The sequence below is a fragment of the Triticum urartu genome, chromosome 7A (genome assembly GCF_056163025.1).
Source record: "Triticum urartu cultivar PI428250 chromosome 7A, HENAU_Tu73, whole genome shotgun sequence".
Classification (NCBI taxonomy): domain Eukaryota; kingdom Viridiplantae; phylum Streptophyta; class Magnoliopsida; order Poales; family Poaceae; genus Triticum; species Triticum urartu.
In genome coordinates this window covers 2,406,126-2,427,258 of record NC_141879.1, presented here as the reverse complement: position 1 = coordinate 2,427,258, position 21,133 = coordinate 2,406,126, and the positions used below count along the sequence as shown (strand labels likewise).

General features: G+C 51.6%; 1 protein-coding gene and 2 pseudogenes across 1 annotated transcript; 1 reads left to right on the top strand and 2 right to left on the bottom strand.

The window, feature by feature from the left end:
• Positions 1-247: 247 nt before the first annotated feature.
• The window catches only part of LOC125518054 (disease resistance protein RGA2-like), a 63,900-nt pseudogene continuing 43,014 nt past the window's right edge, over positions 248-21,133 (bottom strand).
• On the bottom strand, positions 3,137-21,125 carry LOC125524885 (uncharacterized). The gene is made up of 3 exons (XM_048689918.2): positions 20,699-21,125; positions 4,332-5,970; positions 3,137-3,867 (listed from the first exon to the last, which is right to left on the bottom strand). Exons 1-3 carry the CDS (start codon positions 20,968-20,970, stop codon positions 3,286-3,288), a joined length of 2,493 nt encoding a protein of 830 aa, XP_048545875.2. The 5' UTR covers positions 20,971-21,125; the 3' UTR covers positions 3,137-3,285.
• On the top strand, positions 7,165-8,668 carry LOC147956679 (uncharacterized; annotated as a pseudogene).

Below are 21,133 nucleotides of genomic sequence, written 5' to 3'. Positions count from 1 at the left end.
TAGGGCAAGGTTTGCATGGTGTGATGGCAGCAGATACCTGGAAAAAAGGAACACGAATGAATAATCTAAACATAGATACAAGTGATTGTGAGTTTTGACATGTATGATACAAAGACATCAAGTCTAGGCAGGTTGTACTCAACATACATTGATACATAAGTATATTAATACTGAATAAAGACATGAGGCCGGCGTCGGTATACACAAGTACAGACACATAGGCATAAATAATCCCAATCAAAGGCATTTAGCGCATTGGTATGCTTGGAGTTGTTAACTCATCTTGAGCGCCAACTAATATGTATGGAATTGCTTTTACTAAATTCCAGTGAGCGCCTGCTCTTGAGAAGGCTTCCTCCAAGTAGGGGTAGTCTCTAATACATAGTTCCTCAAGAGATCGGAGCTGCTGTAGGAGTCCCTCCGGTAGTGTCTCTACCCTTGGGCACTGCTTCATTTCCAGCCTCTTCAGCGCTATGACTCCATACATTCCATCTGGAAATGTCGTCAGTGCGTTGCACACAATCAAAGAAAGTTCTCTCAAATTTTTGCTATTCCTAAGAAATGTTGGCATAGAAACCAGCTTGCGACAATGATGGATCAACAATTTTTCAAGAGATGCAGGCAACTTTGGTACCTCCATCAAATTTCCACATAGAAAAATTTCAAGATGTTGGAGTCGAATAGGCAGGACATTTTCGTCATCAGATAGTGTTGATGGAAGTGAACCAGTTAAGTTGCAACAAGCAGACAAGTTTAGACGTCGAAGACAAACCAAGCTCCCCAATTCAACCATTGGCCATTGTACTATATTATTGTTGTCTGCGATCAACATAATTTCAACAAAACGGAAATGGTTCCATATATTTCGCTGTATTTGGGATGGTTCAGACGAGAAAAGACAATAGCAATCTATTATATCCATGCTCTTGATAAATCTGCAAGGTACTCTGTTAAGCTCCTTTTCAAAGTGCTCTACATTGACCATCAAACCCTTGAGTCTCAGTCTCACAGAAGAGTCTCCAAGCCGCGAGAAATGAAGGTCACCAATAGACCGCCAACCAAATGCAGGTTCCACTTCAATGGAGCCGTTGCACTCAAAACTAGATTGCCCACACAGATTCATCAGATGATGAAGGGGAATGTCTCTTGCATCCTTTACCTGTAGATGTTCAAGCAAAGGGAGCATATTGGGCATGCCTGCAAGCATTGGGTATTCAGAAATATCTAGTTTCTTGAGCAAAGGGAATGATATGTCTGCTACTTGTCCTACCACCTCCTGGTGCCATCTATCTAGCTTAGGCATCTTGGAAACTACTCCCTCCGTTCACTTTTGTAAGTCATTTCAGACAACTCAAAATGGGTTGTTTTGTACAATGTCTGAAATGTCTTCAAGGTCTTATAAAAGTGAACAGAGGGAGTACCATGGTTTCCAGTTTAGGAAAGAAGAGTGGCGGAGAAATACATGATTCCCCAATGTCCTTATCATCATTACCAACACATATACTTGTCAAGCTACCCAAACCATACAAACTCAAGTTCTCAAGAGAGGGCATCTTGGGCATGCTTGCTAACCTTGAGCAGTTGGAAATATTTAACTCCTTGTCCTGCCACCTCTCTAGCTTAGTCATGTTGGTAACTTCCACGGTTTCCAGCTTAGGAAAGAAGGGTGACGTAGAAAGACAACATTCCTCATTGTCTGTATCATCATTATTAACACATATAATTTTTAGGCTATGGAAACCGCCCAAATACAAGTACACGAGAGAGGGCAATTGCCATAATGGTGGGAGAACTTTACAGTTCCTGCAGCAACTCAGACGGAGCTCACTGAGATGCTCATGAAGTGTAGGCTTGTGCATCCATGGTGACAATTTATCGCCACTATTCAGGAAGAGAGACAAACGCTACTACCCCGTCCCATAATATAAGACGTTTTTTAACGTCTTACACTAGTGTCAAAAAACATCTTACATTATGAGAGTACTTCTTAAAGTGTGGGCTTGTGCAGGTTTGGGTCTGTAAACATGCTGGTCGTCAATATTCAGGAAGAGTGAGATAAAGAATTCTTTTTAAACCACAATAATCAGAGATTCTGAATGCCTGTTTTTTTCTAGACATCCAGAGCTGGGCTCATTGACTGTAAATTCTTCCACGGGCAAAATAAAAAAGAAGATCAATTCACCTCAACAGCAGCATCTGAATGCTGTAGTATTTCATGCATGTCTCAGCTGGAGGACTCAAGAATCAAGGTGTGAACATCCGCTAACTCAATCAACTTAAAGCTTCCCTGAATATCGCGCGGCAGGGAGCTCTTTTACTCCATAGAAGCGTGTGTCCAAGGTTCTCAGCTTGAGGGCAATATATTGCAGTAACAAAAGTAAACTCGTTGAAGCCGTCGATTTCCCAGGATTTTATATGCAGTGAAGTGGTCGGCTGGTGTCGAGTTGCCAGGACTCCTCGTTTTTCCTTTTTCTAAAATAGAGCAGAGCTGCTCCTCCTCTGTTTTTGCTGGACCCACCGCTAGCTTCATACATGCTCTGTTTTTGTTGAGCGTCAACTCCGGCATCTGCATCAGCCGTCAGTTTTCACTTAACTTAACTGACACGTGTTGTGGTTCAGTTCTTCAACACTAGCCGGCCTCTTAGCTTAAAAGAACATTAACGACTCTACAACCCATGTAGTGAGAACATAATTGTCAGTGCCACAAATTTACCTTCTCGTCGCATTCTACAAAAAGTTCTCCAGGAGTCAGTACTCAAGTTGTATTTCAGCAAGCAGCAGAGAATGTACAACAGGCTTCACAGGGAACTAAACAAAACCCGTCTCTGAATTCCTTCAAACATAAACACCGATTACTTGAAGATACAGTAGCCGCTACTAGTCCCGCCACCTGCTTTTTACCTCGTATCACAAGCAATTGATACAACTAACTAGTTAAGATAAAATAAAAGCGCCCCTTTTCGAATAAAAAAGTTAAGATAAAATTAAAAATCTCAACAAATCAGTCTCCGCGCCCCTATTCCAACGCATGGGCAATTCACTAGTTGAAATGAAACAAGCGTAACGGGTGTCATAATTAAGGTCTCGCTTAGAAAAACGGTAGCATTACATGTTCCATAAAATGGGTACAATTCTCTCTGCCAAAAAAAATATGGTACAATTTTAGCAACGCAATCATGTTTTATAAATGAAACAAGCCCAGTTCCGTGATTCCAAGAGCTGGAGACATGATTATTTGATATGGAGAAATAGGTCATCACAACGGTAAAAATCGCGATTACATTTTTAAGCAACCAACGCTTCTGCCTCTTTCACAAGATCTGAGAGGAGTGGCCTGGCAGTCTTTTTTGCACCACCATCAGTCCCAGCGAAGAGCATGCAGCTTTCAAGGTTACACGTGATTTTTGAAGCCTTAGACAGTGTCTCCACGAATTTCTGATCCTTGAAGTGTTCGCTGTACTGGCTGCGCCGCATCATTGTGACGGCAATCTGACCACAAAGCTTGACGATTCTTAGGTTATTAGCCGTGGCCTCGCAGTTCTCTTCTACTATAGTCTTGAGCTTCGCCACAAATTCACCTTCTCCTGGGGCAACCTTTTGAGCAACATCATCAAAATCCTCTGCACTGATTATCCACTTGTCAAATATCACCAAAGTAAGGGATAGCAATGCCTCTTTCAATACCATCATAGATGTCTGCGTCTCATTTAGCTCGGATGAATTGATTTGGACATTGTGTTCCGGACGTTGATTTTCTTCGTCGTCTTGAAGTGGATTTTCTTCAATATCTCCTGATGCTTTGGATACATGACATTCCGGTGCTTCCGATGGTGGTTTCTTTTTACTGGCTAAAACTTCTGCCAGCACCTGCAACAACAAGATAACTTAAACTTCAAATCACTTCACACATGGTACTGGTAAAGATTTGAAATCTAGAATTTTCGGATTAATATGTTTCAGTGTATGATTTTAGTCTGTAGGTTTACACTTGCTAATTCTCACATGCCTGAAACTCTCGTCAATCTCAGATACTTAAATTGCACATTAGTGAGCCTAAAATTGAAGCCTTGAAAATGCACAAAAACAAAAAATATTCAACATCACTGCAAGTTTTTATCTGTATGCTATGCTGCATGGAGTGAAGTGAGATGGGGATGGTTTGATGTTTATCCAAAGGCTTAGAAGGTGATTCCCATGTACGGAAAACATGAAAGATTAGAAATAGAACACAATATATTATGCTTTTAACTTGATAGAGCTTTTCGAAAAAAAACTTGATAAAGACACTGTTGTGCTTCTTCAGATATTAGAGTAACATAAACAGATGTTACCTTTGGCAGCAAGGTGTTCTTCACATGATTCTTGTCCATCATATGTAGAGTACACAAATTCTCCAAGATCTCAGCTGCTATTGTTCTGTATATGGCCTTGTTCTTAGCATCAAGTATTTCAGTTAGTTGATCAACAATGTGATTATATTTGCTCATTATACACACAGAGAAAGTTCCTGTCGTCTTGGATAGTGATGCCAGTGTTTTCCCAGCCGTAACTTTAAGGTCTTCTTCTGTCCCTTCATTAAGGAAGATCTGCAGCTGCTTGTTGATGAGATTTTCTTTTGTTTCCATGGCGAGGTTAGCAGCCGAATCCAAAGTCAATTCTGTGATTATCTCCATAGCTCGCATCTGCAGCTGTTGGCAAGCTATGTTGCCCTGATCCAGAATCATCTCCAAGTTGCTCACAGCTTGTTTGCTAATGGATATTTCATGGGCCAGCCTTCTGCCTCCAGTCCACTCCGGAGCATGGATGAGCCGGTACACAACTCTGAGCGCTCCATTTACTACATCTTGCCATGGCATTATGTTTATGTCTTGGATTAGTGTGTCAGAGCAGATAGGTGACATGATCTTGGCGATTAGATCAGGGGTGCTGCATATGTCCCTGCAGTTGTGTTGGTCAGACGCCAGCCTCTCCAGAATCGTTAGGCCTTGCAGAATCAACTCATTACAGCCATCTCCTTCACCTTTGCTGTCCCCTGCACCTTGCTGGTCCAATGTACCTTTTGTGTTTTTTGTATTTTTGCGTTTAACTGCACCTTGCAATATACATTTTTGTATTTTTGCGTTTAGCTGCAATATAATAACTTTTTGTATTTTTGCGTATAAATGGTAGAATCTACTTTGAGGTGACTGATGCGGGGTGGTACCGAGATCTCCTTGGCTGTCCCCTGCACCTTGCTGATCCAATTTATTACTTTGAGGTGACTGATTACTAGATCCTTGTTGGTCGTTGTTCCAATATAGCTGTTGGGTGGTACCAAGTAGGGAGGATATGCACCGTATTGCCCCAGGGAACTGGGTTAGATCAATGTTAAAGGCAAGATGCGCGAATATCCTGGCAGCAAGCTCCTTAATCTCTCTGTCACTCTCACTGCTACTCCACCTCAGTGTATCGATCAGCTTCTGAACCTTTTGGCTTGAGGGGAGTATAAGTGGCCTTACATCCACTTGGTGTACCTTGATGAACACATCCAGCATCCTTGCTCCGGAGAGGTAGTCTTCTTGCGATGATTCAGAGTCCAGCAAATCGACGGCGTACTTGACTAATCCCCTATCCTCCATGGATGTTTCAGCGCCCCGCCAGCATTTCGACCGGATGTGATGCAGGTAGTTTCTAACTGATGCAAAACCCCACATCTTTGGGAACTTGCATACTCTATGGAGTGAAGTGATAAAGGATCGATCGGCAATTAGAGAAGCCCCCCATAAAACGAAGAGTGCGCCTTGGCAGAGAATTAGAGAATAGAGTAAGTCCAATGCTGGCATCAGGTTTGCTTTGGTGATGTCCCCATCCATGCTGCCGTAATCACGCTGTATTACACGCCACAAGGAGATCCCGGCACAGATGTAAGATCCATTGTAGTAGATCGCCCCCGCGACAAAGATATCAACCATCGTCAAGTCCTTGAAGAGCCTGTGAAAGTGTGGCATACAGTAGAAAATAATGCATAGTCAGTCTCGTAGTCGAGCAGAAAAGGTGGGTGTGCGAGTAGTGCTACGAGTTTTGCGAGTAGTGGAGTGCGTGGAGCAATGAGTAAACTTTGATTTCATATGCATTATTCATTTTTACTCCCTCCGTTCCTAAATATAAGTCATTTTAGAGATTTCACTATAAAGACTACACTCAGATGTATATAGACATGTTTTAGAGTATATGTTCACTCATTCTATGTTTGTTATATAAACAGAATTAAAAAAATGTTTAGTCGAGTAAAACCCACGTCACTATGAGCACACTTGTGAAATAGTAGTGCCTATAACAATTTGACTTGCTCCAAATATTTGAATTCGAATTACATTTGAAATTTTTGAAAGGTATTTGGTTGGTATTTCGTGGTAACCATGGTAACCGCGTTTTTCACCACCCTCGGTACCTAGAACCTTGGATGCAAGGACCCCCGAAATGTCAGGTATGTTGCTGAGTTGCCAAGTGATCATGGCTCAGACTAGAACAGAGACAAGCTGAACCAAATCTTCCTGGACAATGACACATGCGATATTGAGAAAATTCGTGTGGGGGGCAGTGACCATGAGGACTATGTCGTGTGGAACTTTACACGCACTGCCGTGTTTATGGTACGAGCTACCTACCACCTTAAGATGTCCCTGAATAAGTTGGCTTTACGTGCACTGGCGTGTCTACGGTACAATCGGCCTACCACATTAAGATGTCCCTAAATAAGTTGGCGCTGACCTAAGCGGTGAGCTCCTCCTCGGTCGCCACCCACAGGGGTTAGCTAGAGGTGTGGAGCTCGGACGTTCCGAGCAAGGTCAAAGTTCAACCATGTCGCATGCTGAAGAATCGTCTAGTAATGAGTATGGAGCTGCACAGGAGGATCAAGCCCGGCGTGTTCCGTACTATTGGAGAGTCCTAGTCCGGCTGCTATAGCTAGAGTTCCTAATATAGATCACGTCGGTTTGTATCCGACCTAAACTTGTAACTCAAGTTGATTGCCCTGTACTTGTGTATATATATTTGACATAATGAAGAGAGGAGGCGTGCAAGATAGCAGCCCCAATTCATATCAGACTTTACATGGTATCGAGCGGATCGATCCTCTCTCTCTAAACACCAACGCCCAACACCACCTCTTTCTTCCCCACGACCATGAACGCCGACGAGTTGTAGAAGCTCGAAGAGGAGCTCAAGAACCGCGAGTCCATCATCAGGACGCGCGAAGAAGAACTCAAGCGCCTTGCCGCGGAGCAAGGCAAGGCTGCCGTCGCACCCTCTCCTGCCACCATCCCTGCACCCTCCTCCTATGTTGCTTCAATCAAAACCTATGTGCCCATCACCCTCGATCTTCAGGACTCTAACTACTCCAAGTGGCGTGAGCTTTTTCTCGTAGCTCTTGGACGCTATGGCCTCTCCAGCCACGTCATCGGCGACGCCGCCGCCACCCCCTCCGACACATCGCCCACCTCCGATTGGGGACGTGATGACTATACGGTGCTCTCCTGGATTTACGGCTCGATTTCCATCGAGCTGTTCGGCATCATCATGGCTCCGGGCTCCACGGCGCGGCAGGTGTGGGACTCCATCGCCAACCTCTTCCACGACAACAAGAAAAGCCACGCCCTCACCCTCGACGCCGAGTTCCGCAACACACCGCAAGGAGACATGTCCATCCATGACTACTGCGCGAAGCTCAAGTCTCTCTCTGACGCTCTCGGCGATGTCGGCATAACCATCTCTGATGAGACGCTCGTCCTAACGGTGCTCCGCGGCCTCAACGAGCAATTCAGCCACCTGCGGTCCTTCCTTCCGTTTCAGGTGCCGTTTCCATCTTTCCTCCAGACGCGCTCGGCCCTTGTTCTTGAAGAAGCACAGAAGAAGACGGATGCAAAGAACGCTGCTGCTACTGCGCTCTGGGCCAGCGGTAACAGTATATTGCCAAGCGCGGGCGGCGAACGTGCTCCATTGTCCGGGGGTGGACACAGCTACGGTGCTCAGCGTCCTGTCGGTCCCTCTTCCAGCTCGTCCAACAGCGGTGGCCGCGGCACCTTCAGCAACAATCGCAGCCGCGGCCGCGGCGGCCGAGGACGGGGCCGCTCCGAGCCCTGGATGTACAATCCCTGGAGTGGCCTTCCAACGCGTGCACAGCTTTATCAACACCCTGCTCCAGCGCCGTGGCAATCACAGCCATGGCGTGCCCCTGGCGTCCTTGGTCCACGACCTGCGGCTGCTTCCCCGCAGGCGTACGCGGCATACGGCCCAGCTCCGACAACTCCCACCTACAACGGGCATCAGCAACAACTCGACCCAGCACTTCTGAACGCACTCAACAACATGCATCTTCCCAGAAACCAGGAGTGGTACATGGACACAGGAGCTTCCTCCCACATGGCATCTAATCACGGTACTATCTCCTCTCTAAAGCCTTCCACTCAAACTGTCACAGTAGGTAATGGACAAATCGTTCCTGCTACTCATGTTGGTCAATCTACACTTCCATCTTCAGCCCAATCCCTCTCTCTTCGTAATATTCTTGTCGTTCCTCACATTATTAAAAATCTTATCTCTGTTCGCCAACTCACTACTGACAATTTTTGTTCCGTTGAACTTGATCCTTTCGGATTCTCGGTGAAGGCGTTTCCTTCCAGGGCCGTGATCCTTCGTTGCAATAGTCCCGGGCCCCTGTATCCCGTCTGCCGTCCCCGACAAGATGAAGCTCTCATCACAACCACTTCGTCATCACTCTGGCATCGCCGCCTCGGCCATCCTGGTCGTCACACCATGTCACGTCTTCAACACTCCAAGTGTATTTCATACAATAAAGATGGGCCGCCACTCTGTCATGCTTGTCAGTTAGGAAAACATGTTAGGCTTTCGTTTTATGATTCTCAAACATATACAATTCGTCCGTTTCAACTTTTACATTGTGACCTGTGGACATCCCCTGTTCCTAGTACATCTGGTTTTTGCTACTATCTCATTGTTGTGGATGATTTCTCTCACTACTTCTGGAGTTTCTCGCTTCGTAAGAAATCTGATGTTTATGCGACACTCATCGCTTTTCATGCCTATGTTCATACACAATTTAACCTACCCATCTTAGCTATCCAATGCGATAATGGTGGAGAGTTTCTCAATACTCGTCTCGACACCTTCTGTGCTCAACATGGAATTCTTCTTTGTTTTTCCTGTCCCCATACTTCTCAACAAAATGGCAAGGCCGAACGTGCCATTCGCACTACCAATGATGTTATTCGTACACTATTGCTTCAGGCCTCACTTCCAGCCTCTTTTTGGGCCGAAGCTCTCTATACCGCCACATATCTCATAAACATTCGTCCTACCGCAGCCACAAAATTCTCCGTACCATACATAACTCTTTTCGGCACCACACCACTCTATAATGATCTTCGTGTTTTTGGTTGTCTTTGCTATCCAAACACCTCCTCTACTACATCTAACAAACTCTCTCCTCGATCTGTAAAATGTGCCTTTCTTGGATACCCTCCACGGCACAGAGGCTATCGTTGTCTTGACTTAGACACACGACGCATTATCATCTCTCGCCACGTTGTTTTCGATGAAACAACATTTCCCTACGCCCCACCAGCCCAACCTCCAGTTTCCACATCATCAATAGAAGCCACCACTTCCCTTGACCCTCCTCTCCTAGTTTCACATCCATCACCTACTATGCATGCACCCGCCACCCATTCGTCCGTACCATCTACGCCTGATAGCCCGCCTAGTCCCGCCACCCCTTCGTCGGTTCCACCGACGCCTGATAGCCCGCCTAGTCCCGCGGGCTCGCTCACTCCCACCAGCCAGCCTGACTACACTGTCGCGTCTTCCTCCCCAGGCCCCGCCAACCCACCACCTATGTTCCCGGCACCTGAGCCGACACATATTCATCGGACCCGCTCAATGACCGGTGTTTACCGCCACCGATTGATCGCCTCAATCTTTCTGCCGTCGTCTCCTTGCCCATACCTCATAATTATCTCATAGCTCTTCGTGACCCATCATGGCGCCACGCGATGCAAGAAGAATTTGATGCTCTCACTCTAAACAACACCTGGTCCCTTGTTCCTTCTCCTCCCGGTGCAAATATCGTCAGTGGTAAATGGATTTTTCGACATAAATATCATTCTGATGGCTCACTTGCTCGTCACAAAGCCCGTTGGGTAGTCCGTGGTTTTTCTCAGCAACCCGGGGTGACTATGATGAGACCTTTAGCCCTGTTATCAAGCCAACCACTATACAATTGGTTCTCTCTATCGCTCTCTCTTCTTCTTGGCCCATTCATCAACTAGACGTTAAAAGTGCCTTTCATGGTCATCTTGATGAGGTCGTCTATAGTCAACAGCCCTCTGGTTTCATTGATCCTCGCTATCCTGACCTCGCTTGCATAAATCCTTGTACGGTCTTAAACAAGCTCCTCGAGCGTGGTTTCAGCGGTTTGCAACCTATGCTCGTTTTGTTGGTTTCGTTGAGTCCAAGTCTGACGCTTCCTTGTTTATTCTTCACAAGGGAAACATCACTGCATATTTACTTCTCTATGTCGATGACATCATCCTTACTGCCTCCTCTCCTACTTCTCTCTCATCGATTATCACTTCTTTTTCTAAAGAATTTGCTATGAAAGATCTTGGACTCTTCATCACTTTCTCGGCATTTCTGTCTCTCGCACATCTAGTGGCTTACATCTCTACCAACGACAGTACTTTCTCGACATTCTCTCCCGGGCCGGCATGCATGACTGTAATCCTATTTCTACTCCAGTTGACACTAATGCCAAACTCTCATCCACCAATGGTTCCCCTGTTTCTGATCCTTCACTCTATCGTAGTCTTGCTGGTGCTCTTCAGTATGCCACCCTCACTCGACCAGACATTGCCTATGCTGTCCAACAAGTGTGTCTTCATATGCATGATCCTCGCGAACCCCATCTTCTTTTTCTTAAACGTATTCTCCGATATCTAAAAGGCACACTTGACCTTGGTTTGACACTTCATATCTCTTCCTCTCTTAAACTCATTGCCTATTCAGATGCCGACTGGGCTGGTTGCCCCGACACCAGACGCTCCACTTCTGGGTTTTGCATGTTTTTTGGTGATAATTTGATCTCATGGTCTTCTCGGCGACAGACTACCGTTTCCCGCTCCAGTGCGGAAGCTGAATATCGCGTTGTTGCTACTGCAGTAGCCGAGTCTTGTTGGGTTCGTCAATTACTACAGGAACTTCATCGCCCAGTCACCAGCGCCACAGTTGTGCTTTGCGACAATGTTAGTGCTGTTTATCTGGCTCATAATCCAGTACAACATCGCCGGACCAAACACATCGAGCTTGGCATTCATTTCGTACGTGAGAAGGTTGCTGTCAGAGACGTCCGTGTTTTACATGTTCCATTTTCATCACAGTATGCTGATATTTTCACGAAAGGGTTACCGTCTGCACTCTTTCGTGAGTTTAGATCCAGTCTTCACGTTGCTGCTCTTCCCAGTTCAGACTGCGGGGGCGTGTTGGAGAGTCCTAGTCCGGCTGCTATAGCTAGAGTTCCTAATATAGATCACGTCGGTTTGTATCCGACCTAAACTTGTAACTCAAGTTGATTGTCCTGTACTTGTGTATATATATTTGACATAATGAAGAGAGGAGGCGTGCAAGATAGCAGCCCCAATTCATATCAGACTTTACACGTACTGCCTGTGGGCGTGAGGAAACAGCAGTCCACCAGTTTTGGAAGTGCCCACATGCAGTTCAGGTTTGGAAACGGCTCGGTGAAGCCCAAGGTTTGTGCGCTCAGAATCCGCCGTACTTCGTTATGACGCAACATGGCCTGCATAACTGGTTCCTCGACTGCATTGGACAAGCAAGCGAAACGCAGAGATCTCTGGTCTTCATGGTAATTTATCAGATGTGATTAGCGAGGAACGACTCTAGAGATGGCAGACGTATGAAATGATCGATGTGTGGTGGCGGACCGGGTGTGGCGTCTATTGTTAGAAATAATCTTGAGGTAGTAAAGAGTCTGATCACAAAAAGTATTGGTAGTTCGTGTCCCAGTTAGAGTGGGAAATTACCAAGCTGAGTCTGGCTAGGACTTGTGTCTAGGTATGTTGGTAGGAGTTGTACTAGGATTAAGAGTTGATGTCTGAGCCGGTCCGTGTGAGACATAGTACCTTAGAGCTTCTCCAGCCGTTGGCCCCCCAGGAGGCATAAAAATCGCCGCCTGGGGGCGAGCCGGCGGTACAATCAGCGCTGGGGCGATTGGGCATCCAGCCGTCATCCCCGGGTCGCCCCCAGGCGTCGATATTGGCCCAGTTTTTGACCCATTTTTGGCGAATAAAGGCCCCATATGGGCGAGAATCGGCGCATATTCGGCGTGGTTCATCGTGGCTCGGCGTTGAATTCTCAATATAAATATATTTTTATCACATAGTTCATCATAAAAAATCAAATAGTTCAACAAAATAGTGCAACAACAAATAGTTCAATACAAATTATATAGTTCAACAAATAAAAAATTATCACACGTCGAGCTAGGCGTCGCCCTTGATCCTCCATAGGTGCTCCACCAGATCCTGCTGCAGTTGGTGATGCACCTGTGGGTCTCGGATCTCCTGACGCATACTAAGGTAGGCAGTCTAGGTTGTCGGTAGTTGGTGATCAACTTCGGTTAGAGGACCCTGCATGTAGTATGGTTCAGTGTCAAACAGTGGCTCTTCCTGCTCGCTCTCGATGATCATGTTGTGCAAGATGACACAACAAGTCATGATCATCTCCCACATTTGATCTTTCGACCAGGTCTGAGTAGAGTACCGGACAACAGCAAATAGAGATTGGAGCACACCAAATGCTCATCCTTCCTGCAAGACTCCTGCACCTTGGCAAAGTGGGACTTCTTGCCTCCTGGCACAACGTTTGAGATAGTCTTCACAAATGTAGACCATCTCGAATAGATGCCATCAGCTAGGTAGTACCTCTTGTTGTAGTGCCGCCCATTGACCTCGAAGTTCACCGGAGGAGAATGACCTCCAAACACTGCCACCACTGCCGGATAGAACTTGTAGAAACAGTCAATGGTGGTGGACTCGGCCATGTGCCCATAGTCGTCGAGTGAATCACCGGGAGCTGAAATGTTTTGTCGCCGTGCCGGTGCAATCCTTCTTGCACTTGAAGTAGCTGTCGAACTCCCGGATGGAATTCACAATTCTGAGGAAAAGCTTTCGGCTCATCCGATAACGGCGCCGAAATGTTTTGTCGCCGTGCAAGGAAGCGTCGGCGAAGTAGTCGGAGTAGAGCATGCAGTAGCCTTCGAGACGATGCCAGTTCTTTGCTTTCATGCGCCCCGGCGCCGAGCCACCCCGCCGTGGCTTTTCATTGCTCGCCAGCAGGCCGGCGAGGGCGGCGAGGACCATGAGATGTTCCTCTTCCTGGACGTCGGCCTCAGCTTCCTCCTCCAGCAGTGCGGCGAGCACTTCCTCGTCGTCCGAGTCCATTGCCGAGCCAGGCAAATTGCCGAACACCATGCGGGCGCGGTGGGCACGTACCCGCCGAAACTGCCCCTCCGCGGTCGGAAACGGCAGAAAAATCGCCCAGCTGCTGGTGGAAGGGCTGCCTCGGCAAAACCTCTGCTCTTTTTCTGGCAGGGATGGGCTATCTAGCGGTGGCGGGGCGGTGGGCAGCGTTGGGATACAGCCGGTTGGCGTCCGAGCGCGCGGGGGGTGGGAGGCGAATCGGGAAGAAAGACTTGACTTTTCACCTGACGGTGTGGGCCAGCCATGTTTTTCCCTTGCGTCGGAGCCCCCGAGCGCCCCCCCAAGTGCACCGGGTTCGGCATGCGATCGCCGGGCCCAAAAACGGGCCGAACCAGCGGATTTCGACATCCTGGGGACGCGACTGGGGTGTTTTTTCGGCGCCGACGCCTAAAAAGTCACCTGGGGGCCTGTTGGGGTGCGGCTGGAGATGCTCTTAGGTCGGCAGCTTCATGTGTGTATATATATACACGGGAGGCTGTACGAGATTGTAACACCATGAGAAAAAAAGAGAAAAGAATAAAAAGAAGAGAGGCACGACACTGGCCTTTGGCAAAAGTTTTTGTGCGTACGTTTTCGTCTTAATTTGATGTGATTAATCCTGTGGGCGAGTTCTAACATCTATTGCACGAGTGGCCGAGTCTGAAGATGAGGAAGGGCTGACGGACAATCAGGGTGCTACGAGGAGTCTGCAGATGAGGAATTGAAAAGATTTGTGTTTGGTCCTCTGATTGAGGAGATTAAGGGGGTGCTAAGATCCTGGGATTTTGGGGGGGGGGGATACGCTTAGAAGCGTATCATTTCATTGATAGAGGAGAAGAAATAGAAGTTACAGGGTGCACCCTCGCAGACGTACACAAGCCGGCGTCTGGGAGGCGCAGCGATGAGCAGAGGGAGAGGATGCTCAGCCTCGAAGCAGGGGGTCAGGCTACAGGTAAGATGCTAGCAATCCCGGTGGCACCCGCCTTGGCCCAAAGGCGGGCATCGTCCTTGATGCTCTTGATCAGGACCTCGGTGGAGGGGCGAAGGCCGTCGAATATGGCCGCATTGCGATGCTTCCAAATTGCCCAGGCGGTCAGCGCGGTGATGGAGTTGAGGCATTTTCTCATAGAGCCAGGGGAGGCCTCCGCGGCCGCGGTCCACCATGCGAAGAAGCTCGCGGTGCCATCAAGTGGCAGGGCGACTAGACGGTACCATGAGAGAATCTCATGCCAGGTGATGCGAGAAAACACGCAGCCGGCAAGAAGGTGGTCGATTGACTCCACCTCCTGGTTGCAGAGAATGCAATTAGGCTCGGTGGATAGGCCGCGGCGCACATGCTGCTCTGCGGTCTAGCATTTGTCGAGGTAAGCAAGCCAGAGGAAGACCTTGTTGTTAAGAGGGCCCCAGCTTTTCCAGAGAAGTTTCCAGCACGGCGGCGCGGTGGAGCCGTGGAACAGCGCGCGATAGCAAGAGCTGGCGGTGTAGGTTCCGTTGGTTGTCCAGTTCCAGGTGAGGCGATCGGGCTCATTAGAGAGGACGACCAGCTGTAGCTTGCGCCACAAGCTTACGTACTCGATGACTGCCTGGGGCCCGAGGGTGCCGTGGATATCCCCAATCCACGCACCATTGGCGAGCCCATCGCGGACCAGCGTGCGGCGGTGCCGGCGACACGGTACAAGGACGGTGAGGGTGGGGGCGAGCTCGGGAATGGAATGGCCATCAAGCCAGTGGTTGCTCCAGAAGTGGCACGTCTTGCCGTCGCCAAGATGCCAGGAGGTGGAGGCCCGGAAGAAACAGGCAGCCTCTTCATCGTGGGGGAGCTGCAGGTGATGCCACGGCCGTGAAGGATCCGTGGCCTTGAGCCAGTGCCAGCGACACCGCAAAGAGATTCCGGTGAGGCGGAGGTCCCTCACGCCAAGGCCACCGAACTCCACCGGTCGGCACACGCGCTGCCAAGCCACCAGGCAGCAACCAGAGCTGGCGTCCCGACGCCCATGCCAGAAGAAGTCGTGGATGATGCGGGTGATTCGTTTGAGGATATTCGGGCAAATGGCAATCGCCATGAGGATGTGGATGGGCATGGCAGTGAGCACGTGGCGCACAAGGGCAAGCCGCTCACCGCGAGTTAGAAAGCGCGGCCTTCCAGGTCGCGAGCTTTCTCGCCATCTTGTCCACCAGAGGAAGCAAAGCCGGAGAGGGGGTCTTGCGAATGGTCAGGGGAAGACCCAGGTACACGATGGGGAAGTCGGCGACTGCGCATCCAATCGTGGAGTTAATGGTGTTGATCACCTCGTGGCCGCAGCGAATGGGAGTGGCCGAGCATTTGAGAAAGTTGGTTCGAAGACCGGAAGCAACGCCGAACACCCGCAACAGCTCGCGGATCGTAGCTAGCTCCGAGCTAGTCGGGTGGCAGAAGATGACCATGTCATCAGCGAAAAGCGATATGCTTGACGCGGCGTGCCGATTGGTAAGGCGCTGAAGCAAGCCGGCATGCGAGGCGTGCTGGAGCAAGGAGTTAAGCGTGTCAATCGCAATGGCGAAGAGCAGCGGCGAGACGGGGTCGCCTTGGCGCAGCCCGCAAGCATGATCGATGGGTGGCCCAGGATTGCCGTTGACAAGGACTCGCGTGGATCCCGTGGAGAGGAGGATGCACACCCATTCGCACCAACGGCGCCCAAAGCCGAGGTGGCGAAGAGTTTGAAGGAGGAAGGGCCAATATACGGTATCAAACGCCTTCGCGATGTCGAGCTTGAGGAGTACTCTTGGGGCCTTCGAGTTGTGGAGCAGGCGAGCGGTTTGTTGAACTAACAAGAAGTTGTCATGCACAGTGCAGCCGGCGATGAATGTGCTCTGGTTGACGGAGACGAGCATCCCCATCTTCGGAGCGAGCCTTAGAGAGAGAACTTTAGCAAAAAGCTTGGCCAGCAGGTGAATCAAGCTGATCGGCCTGTAGTCGGCGAGTGTGCACACGTCGGGCTTCTTGGGGAGGAGAATGAGAAGGGCCTCATTGAGCTTATGAAAGCCGCGGTCGTTCAGGGCATAGAGTTTGTAGAACGCGGCTAGGATGTCAGCGTTGATGATCGGCTAGCATGCGCGTAAGAACTCGGCCGTGAACCCGTCCGGTCCGGGCGCCTTGCCGGTGGGGAGAAGCTTGACGGCAGCCCAAATTTCCTCCTCGATGAACGGTTGCTCCAGGTCGTCAAGGTTGAAATGACGGGGGTCGATGCTCGCCAGGTCGATGGAGTGATTTTTGGCCGTAGAAGTGCCCAGGATGGAGCAGAAGTGATCGTAGGCCGCTTTGGCCATCTCCCCTTCATCAGTCACGGTTTGCGATCCCACACGGAAGGAGGCCACATGGTTCTTCTGCGCGCGATGGGCGGCATGGATTTTGAAGATGGCCACGTTAGTGTCGCCGTCGCGGAGCCAGCCAAGGCGCACGCGTTGGCGGAGTATGGAGCGCTCGAGGGAGGCCAGACCCAGATAGGCGCGTTTGAGCTCGCGGTGAAGCCAGATTTCAGGCGAGGACAGGGGCGGGTGTCTTGCGCGACGTCCAGGCGGTAGATGATTTCACGCGCGATCTGGAGCTGCAGGGAGATGTTGCCCGTGGTGCGCGCCCCCCAGCTCTGGAGGCGGCAGGCCGTGATCTTCATCCGACCGTAGATGCGGCGAAACGGGTCGGGATCCGGCGGAAGGGAGTTCCAAGCAGCATCCACCGTAGTGAGGAATCCATCAAGCTTTGGCCAGAAACTCTCGAAGTGGAATCTTCGTTTGCCGGAGCTACGCGGGGAACAATCCACGACGAGGGGACAGTGGTCAGTCACGGCCGTGGCCAAACAACGCAGCATGTGATGGGGGTTGGCGGTCGCCCAGGATGGGGTGCAGAGCACGCGGTCGTTCCTGACAAGAGTGGGGTTGCTTTGCTCGTTGGACCACGTGTACCTCCTGCCGTGGAGATAGATGTCACGCAGGGCATGGTCCGCGATGAAGCGACGAAAGCGGCTCATGGTGCGTGGGTTGAGGTTGTCGTTGTTCTTGTCCGCACAGGAAGTGATCACGTTGAAGTCGCCGCCCAGAAGCCAAGGGCTGGCGATCATGTCACGCAGATCGTGAAGCTCGTCCATGAAGGCCAGCTTCTCTGCGGTGCCTTGAGGCCCGTAGACCCCGGTGATCCACCATGGGGTAGCATCGATGGCTGTGGAAACGGTGGCGGAAACGTGAAAGGCCCCAATGATGGGGTTGGCGAGGGAGATGCGATCGCTACGCCAGGCCAGAAGGATTCCACCAGAAGTGCCCGCGGCCGGAAGGAAGTAGAAGTCAGCGAAGGGGGAGCCAAGCGTCTCCACGACAGACAGCAACGAGACTGAATTCAGCTTTGTTTCAGACAAACACACGATACAGGAGTCGGCCGAGGAAACAACGGAGCGCACGGCCGTACTTTTGGCATGGCTATTAAGCCTGCGCACATTCCAGAACACAATGGATAGACTACAATCCATAAGAACGTGGGGGGGGGGGTGGGCTGCATGGGGCAGGCACATCATGCCTCAATGAGGCGAGGCGCGGGAGGGGTCACTCCGTCGAGGAGGCCGGAGGGGACGGTCCAGCCGAAGAAATCCGCGAAGGCGTGGACGATGTCGCTGGCCAGGGGCCTGGCAAAGAGCCTGCTGTAGCGCTCAAGCGCCTCACTGGAGATTGGCTCGTCCTCCCTGAGAAGACCGAAGCGGCGAAGAAGGACCCGTTTGGCCTTTGTCTCGGAGTGAAGTTGGGGGGGGGGAGTTCACCACGCTTGCGGCGTGAAGTTGGGGGGGGGGAGTTCACCACGCTTGCGGCGCACCGAGGGTGCTTCAAGCACAGGGGCGGAGCGGGTTCTGATGGAGCTGATGTATTCCAGTACATGTTCTGGGACGGGGCAGGAAGCGATCCCGTTGGAGGTGCAGGCGGGGAGCTGCGTGAGGACCTGCATGGGCTGCATGGCCTCGGGGGACGGTGCACAATCAGCGTTCGCGGGTGGGCCCTGGGACAAAGGCGAGGTGGGATCGGTGGCCAGAGAGGCGACAGGATCAGGCGCGCCGGTCGAGGGCGCGGGCCCGGCCTCGCAAGCCCCAGCGGGTGCAGCAGCCAAATTGGCGACAGGATCAGGCGCGGGATCCGTGCTGACAGGAGTAGCAGGTGGGGCAACAGAAGGGGCAGGCGGCCCCAGGAGCAAGGAATCCTCGGGGATTGGCTGGCGCAGCGCCAGAGCAGCATCGAAGGGCGGGCGGACAGGAGGGATCGGGTCTGGCCCGCAGATGACCAAACGAACAGGTGGGCCAGCGGGGGAATCACACCCATGTGGAGACGCAGGGGCGGAAGGATCCGAGGCGGGCCGCGCGAATGGGAGAGCAGCGGATGGCGTGGCTCGGGTGGGGCTGACAGCTGGCGGCCCGCAGATGGCCAGGGTGGTCATGGGCGCCGTTTGAACAGGCTGTCGCGTAGCGACGCCCCGGTCAGCGGTCAGGCCCGACAGCCTTTGACGAACGGAGGGCCTAGAGGTGACGCTGTCAGCGGCAGGATGGGGCCCGAGGATGCCATGGTAGCCACGGAAGGGCGGCCCGGCGCGCCGGCGACGACGGTGAGGACCCGCGCCCCGCTCCGGGGGGCCGCTAGAGCGGCGATCACCGGCGGGCGGCGGGAAATCATGGCGACGGGGCCAGGCATCGGGGACGGGCGGCGAGGAACCGCGCCTGCCGCCGTCGGAGTCAGCAGGCGGTGGCGGGGGCGGCGGAGAGGGGAAGCAGAAATCCTCAGCGCAGCGCACGTGGATGGACACTGGGAAACGCAGCATCGGGACGGCGAAGCAGTCGACAAGGTCTGGGTTAGCGCCAGAAAACTCGTCGGGCTCGGCGAGGAGGAGCTCGGACTCGCGCGGGATGGCGTCGGGGTTAGTAGTCCAAGCCGACAACCGAAAGACGGACATGTCGCTGCCGTCGAGCGTCTCGGGGGCGAGCCGATCGGCAAGACAGAAGGGCGAGAGGAGCTGCACGGCGGAGAAGATGTCCCACCCGTGCTTGGGGATGCCGGTGATCTCGATGTCGACAACAATGCGCAGGGAGACGGGTTCAGCCTCCTCGAGGCGGCTCCATGGGGGCATGATCAGCCGAAATTGCGCGGCGCGCACGGGCGCGGCGGCGACGACCGCACGGGTGGTCGCGTCGCGGAACCAAAGGAGGAACTCGTCAGGGCGCTGCCGGTGGACGGAAAAAGCCGACTCTGGGAGCTGAAAGCGCTCACACACCGCGCGCGCGACGTCGTCAGCGGAAACACCAGAGCGGTTCCCGGCCACAATGGCGACCAGAGCAAGGTCGAGGGCGCGCTCAGCGGCCCCCATGGTAAGACCGTGCGCCATGGGCAGACTCGGCGGAGGAGGGGCTCAATTCGAGCCAGCGGCGCTCGCGGGGGCGGCCCGCAGCGGCCGGGGACGCGGGGGAAGAAGGGGAGACCATGGGGGCGGTGGGCGCCGGTGCCGGAGCGGGCTGGTGGCCGACGGGGCCGGAGTGGCCGCCGGCGGGTGGGCGCAGGGGCGCAGGAGCGGGTCTATCGGCGAGATTGGCGTGCGTGTTCAGATCCTGGGATGAGTTCAAGGTGAAATGGGTGCGGCGAACTGCCAATCATGCAGCACATGTCTTAGCTAAAGAGGGGTGCGGTAATAAATTGTGCAAACTTGTGCGGGAGCAGCGCGGTCTGCTGGATTGTGCGCGCGCGATCGCAAGACACGCAAGCGGCCGGCGGCCGGGTATAAACATTTCCCTATTTGATAACACGCTGCTGCCATGTCCTTGGGCGGCCCTGTGGTTTGACGAATATACGGACGAACGCTTTGGGTAAGGAACGTTTTAAGATTCATGATAGTCACTTGATGGGGAAATAGACTAGAGCTTATAAGATTTATTTACCCACACCCCATCATGTAATAAATTGTTTAAACTACCCATTTTAAGGAAAGCGTACGGTCTAATCTCCACCGTTGATTTGCATCAAAATTTGTAAACTTTTCTAGAGGGGTGTACTGAAAGCACACATCTATCTCGAAATTATAGAGCGAAAAGGCTCGCAGACCAGAGAGATAGAGAGAGGGTGGTCTGTACGTAGATGGAGAATATATATGGAGACAGGAAGACATTACTGACCCGGCTGCCTGTATCATGCTAATAACTGTGAGGCACCAAAAATCCTTCTTCCCCAGCGCGGTGACGAAGCCACCCAGGAGGACTACCGTCGACCACGTAAGCGCCAGGTAGCCGATGCCGGTCACGCCCTTCAGAAGACACGCCTGCGTGGTAGCATAGCTGTTGAGCATGAGCGATACCTCTTCCGGCTCCGGCCATGGCTCTTGCTGCTGCTTCTCGGGACTGAGGCCGCTGTTCCTCCGAGTCCCAGCAGCTCGAGCGCGGCCGTCCATCCTCCTTCGCGGTTCACTTAACAGGCAACTCTTGCTCTGTAATCGGCAGCCTTCCTAGTTATTTACGTAGGATGCGATAGCTTCCGGGGGTGCAGAGCTGCTCGCAATGAAATCTTAGGCAGCTAGCTAGCATGGGATCTACTAAGCATGGTGTTTGAGAATG

Bases quoted from the DNA above. Each gene is read 5' to 3' on its own strand.
- LOC125524885 (XM_048689918.2), bottom strand. From the start codon at position 20,970: ATGGACGGCCGCGCTCGAGCTGCTGGGACTCGGAGGAACAGCGGCCTC. The intron at 5,971-20,698 runs GTCAGTAATGTC...ACACTTTCACAG, and splicing joins AGCATGATACAGGCAGCCGG to GCTCTTCAAGGACTTGACGA. The intron at 3,868-4,331 runs GTAACATCTGTT...TTGTTGTTGCAG, and splicing joins AGAACACCTTGCTGCCAAAG to GTGCTGGCAGAAGTTTTAGC.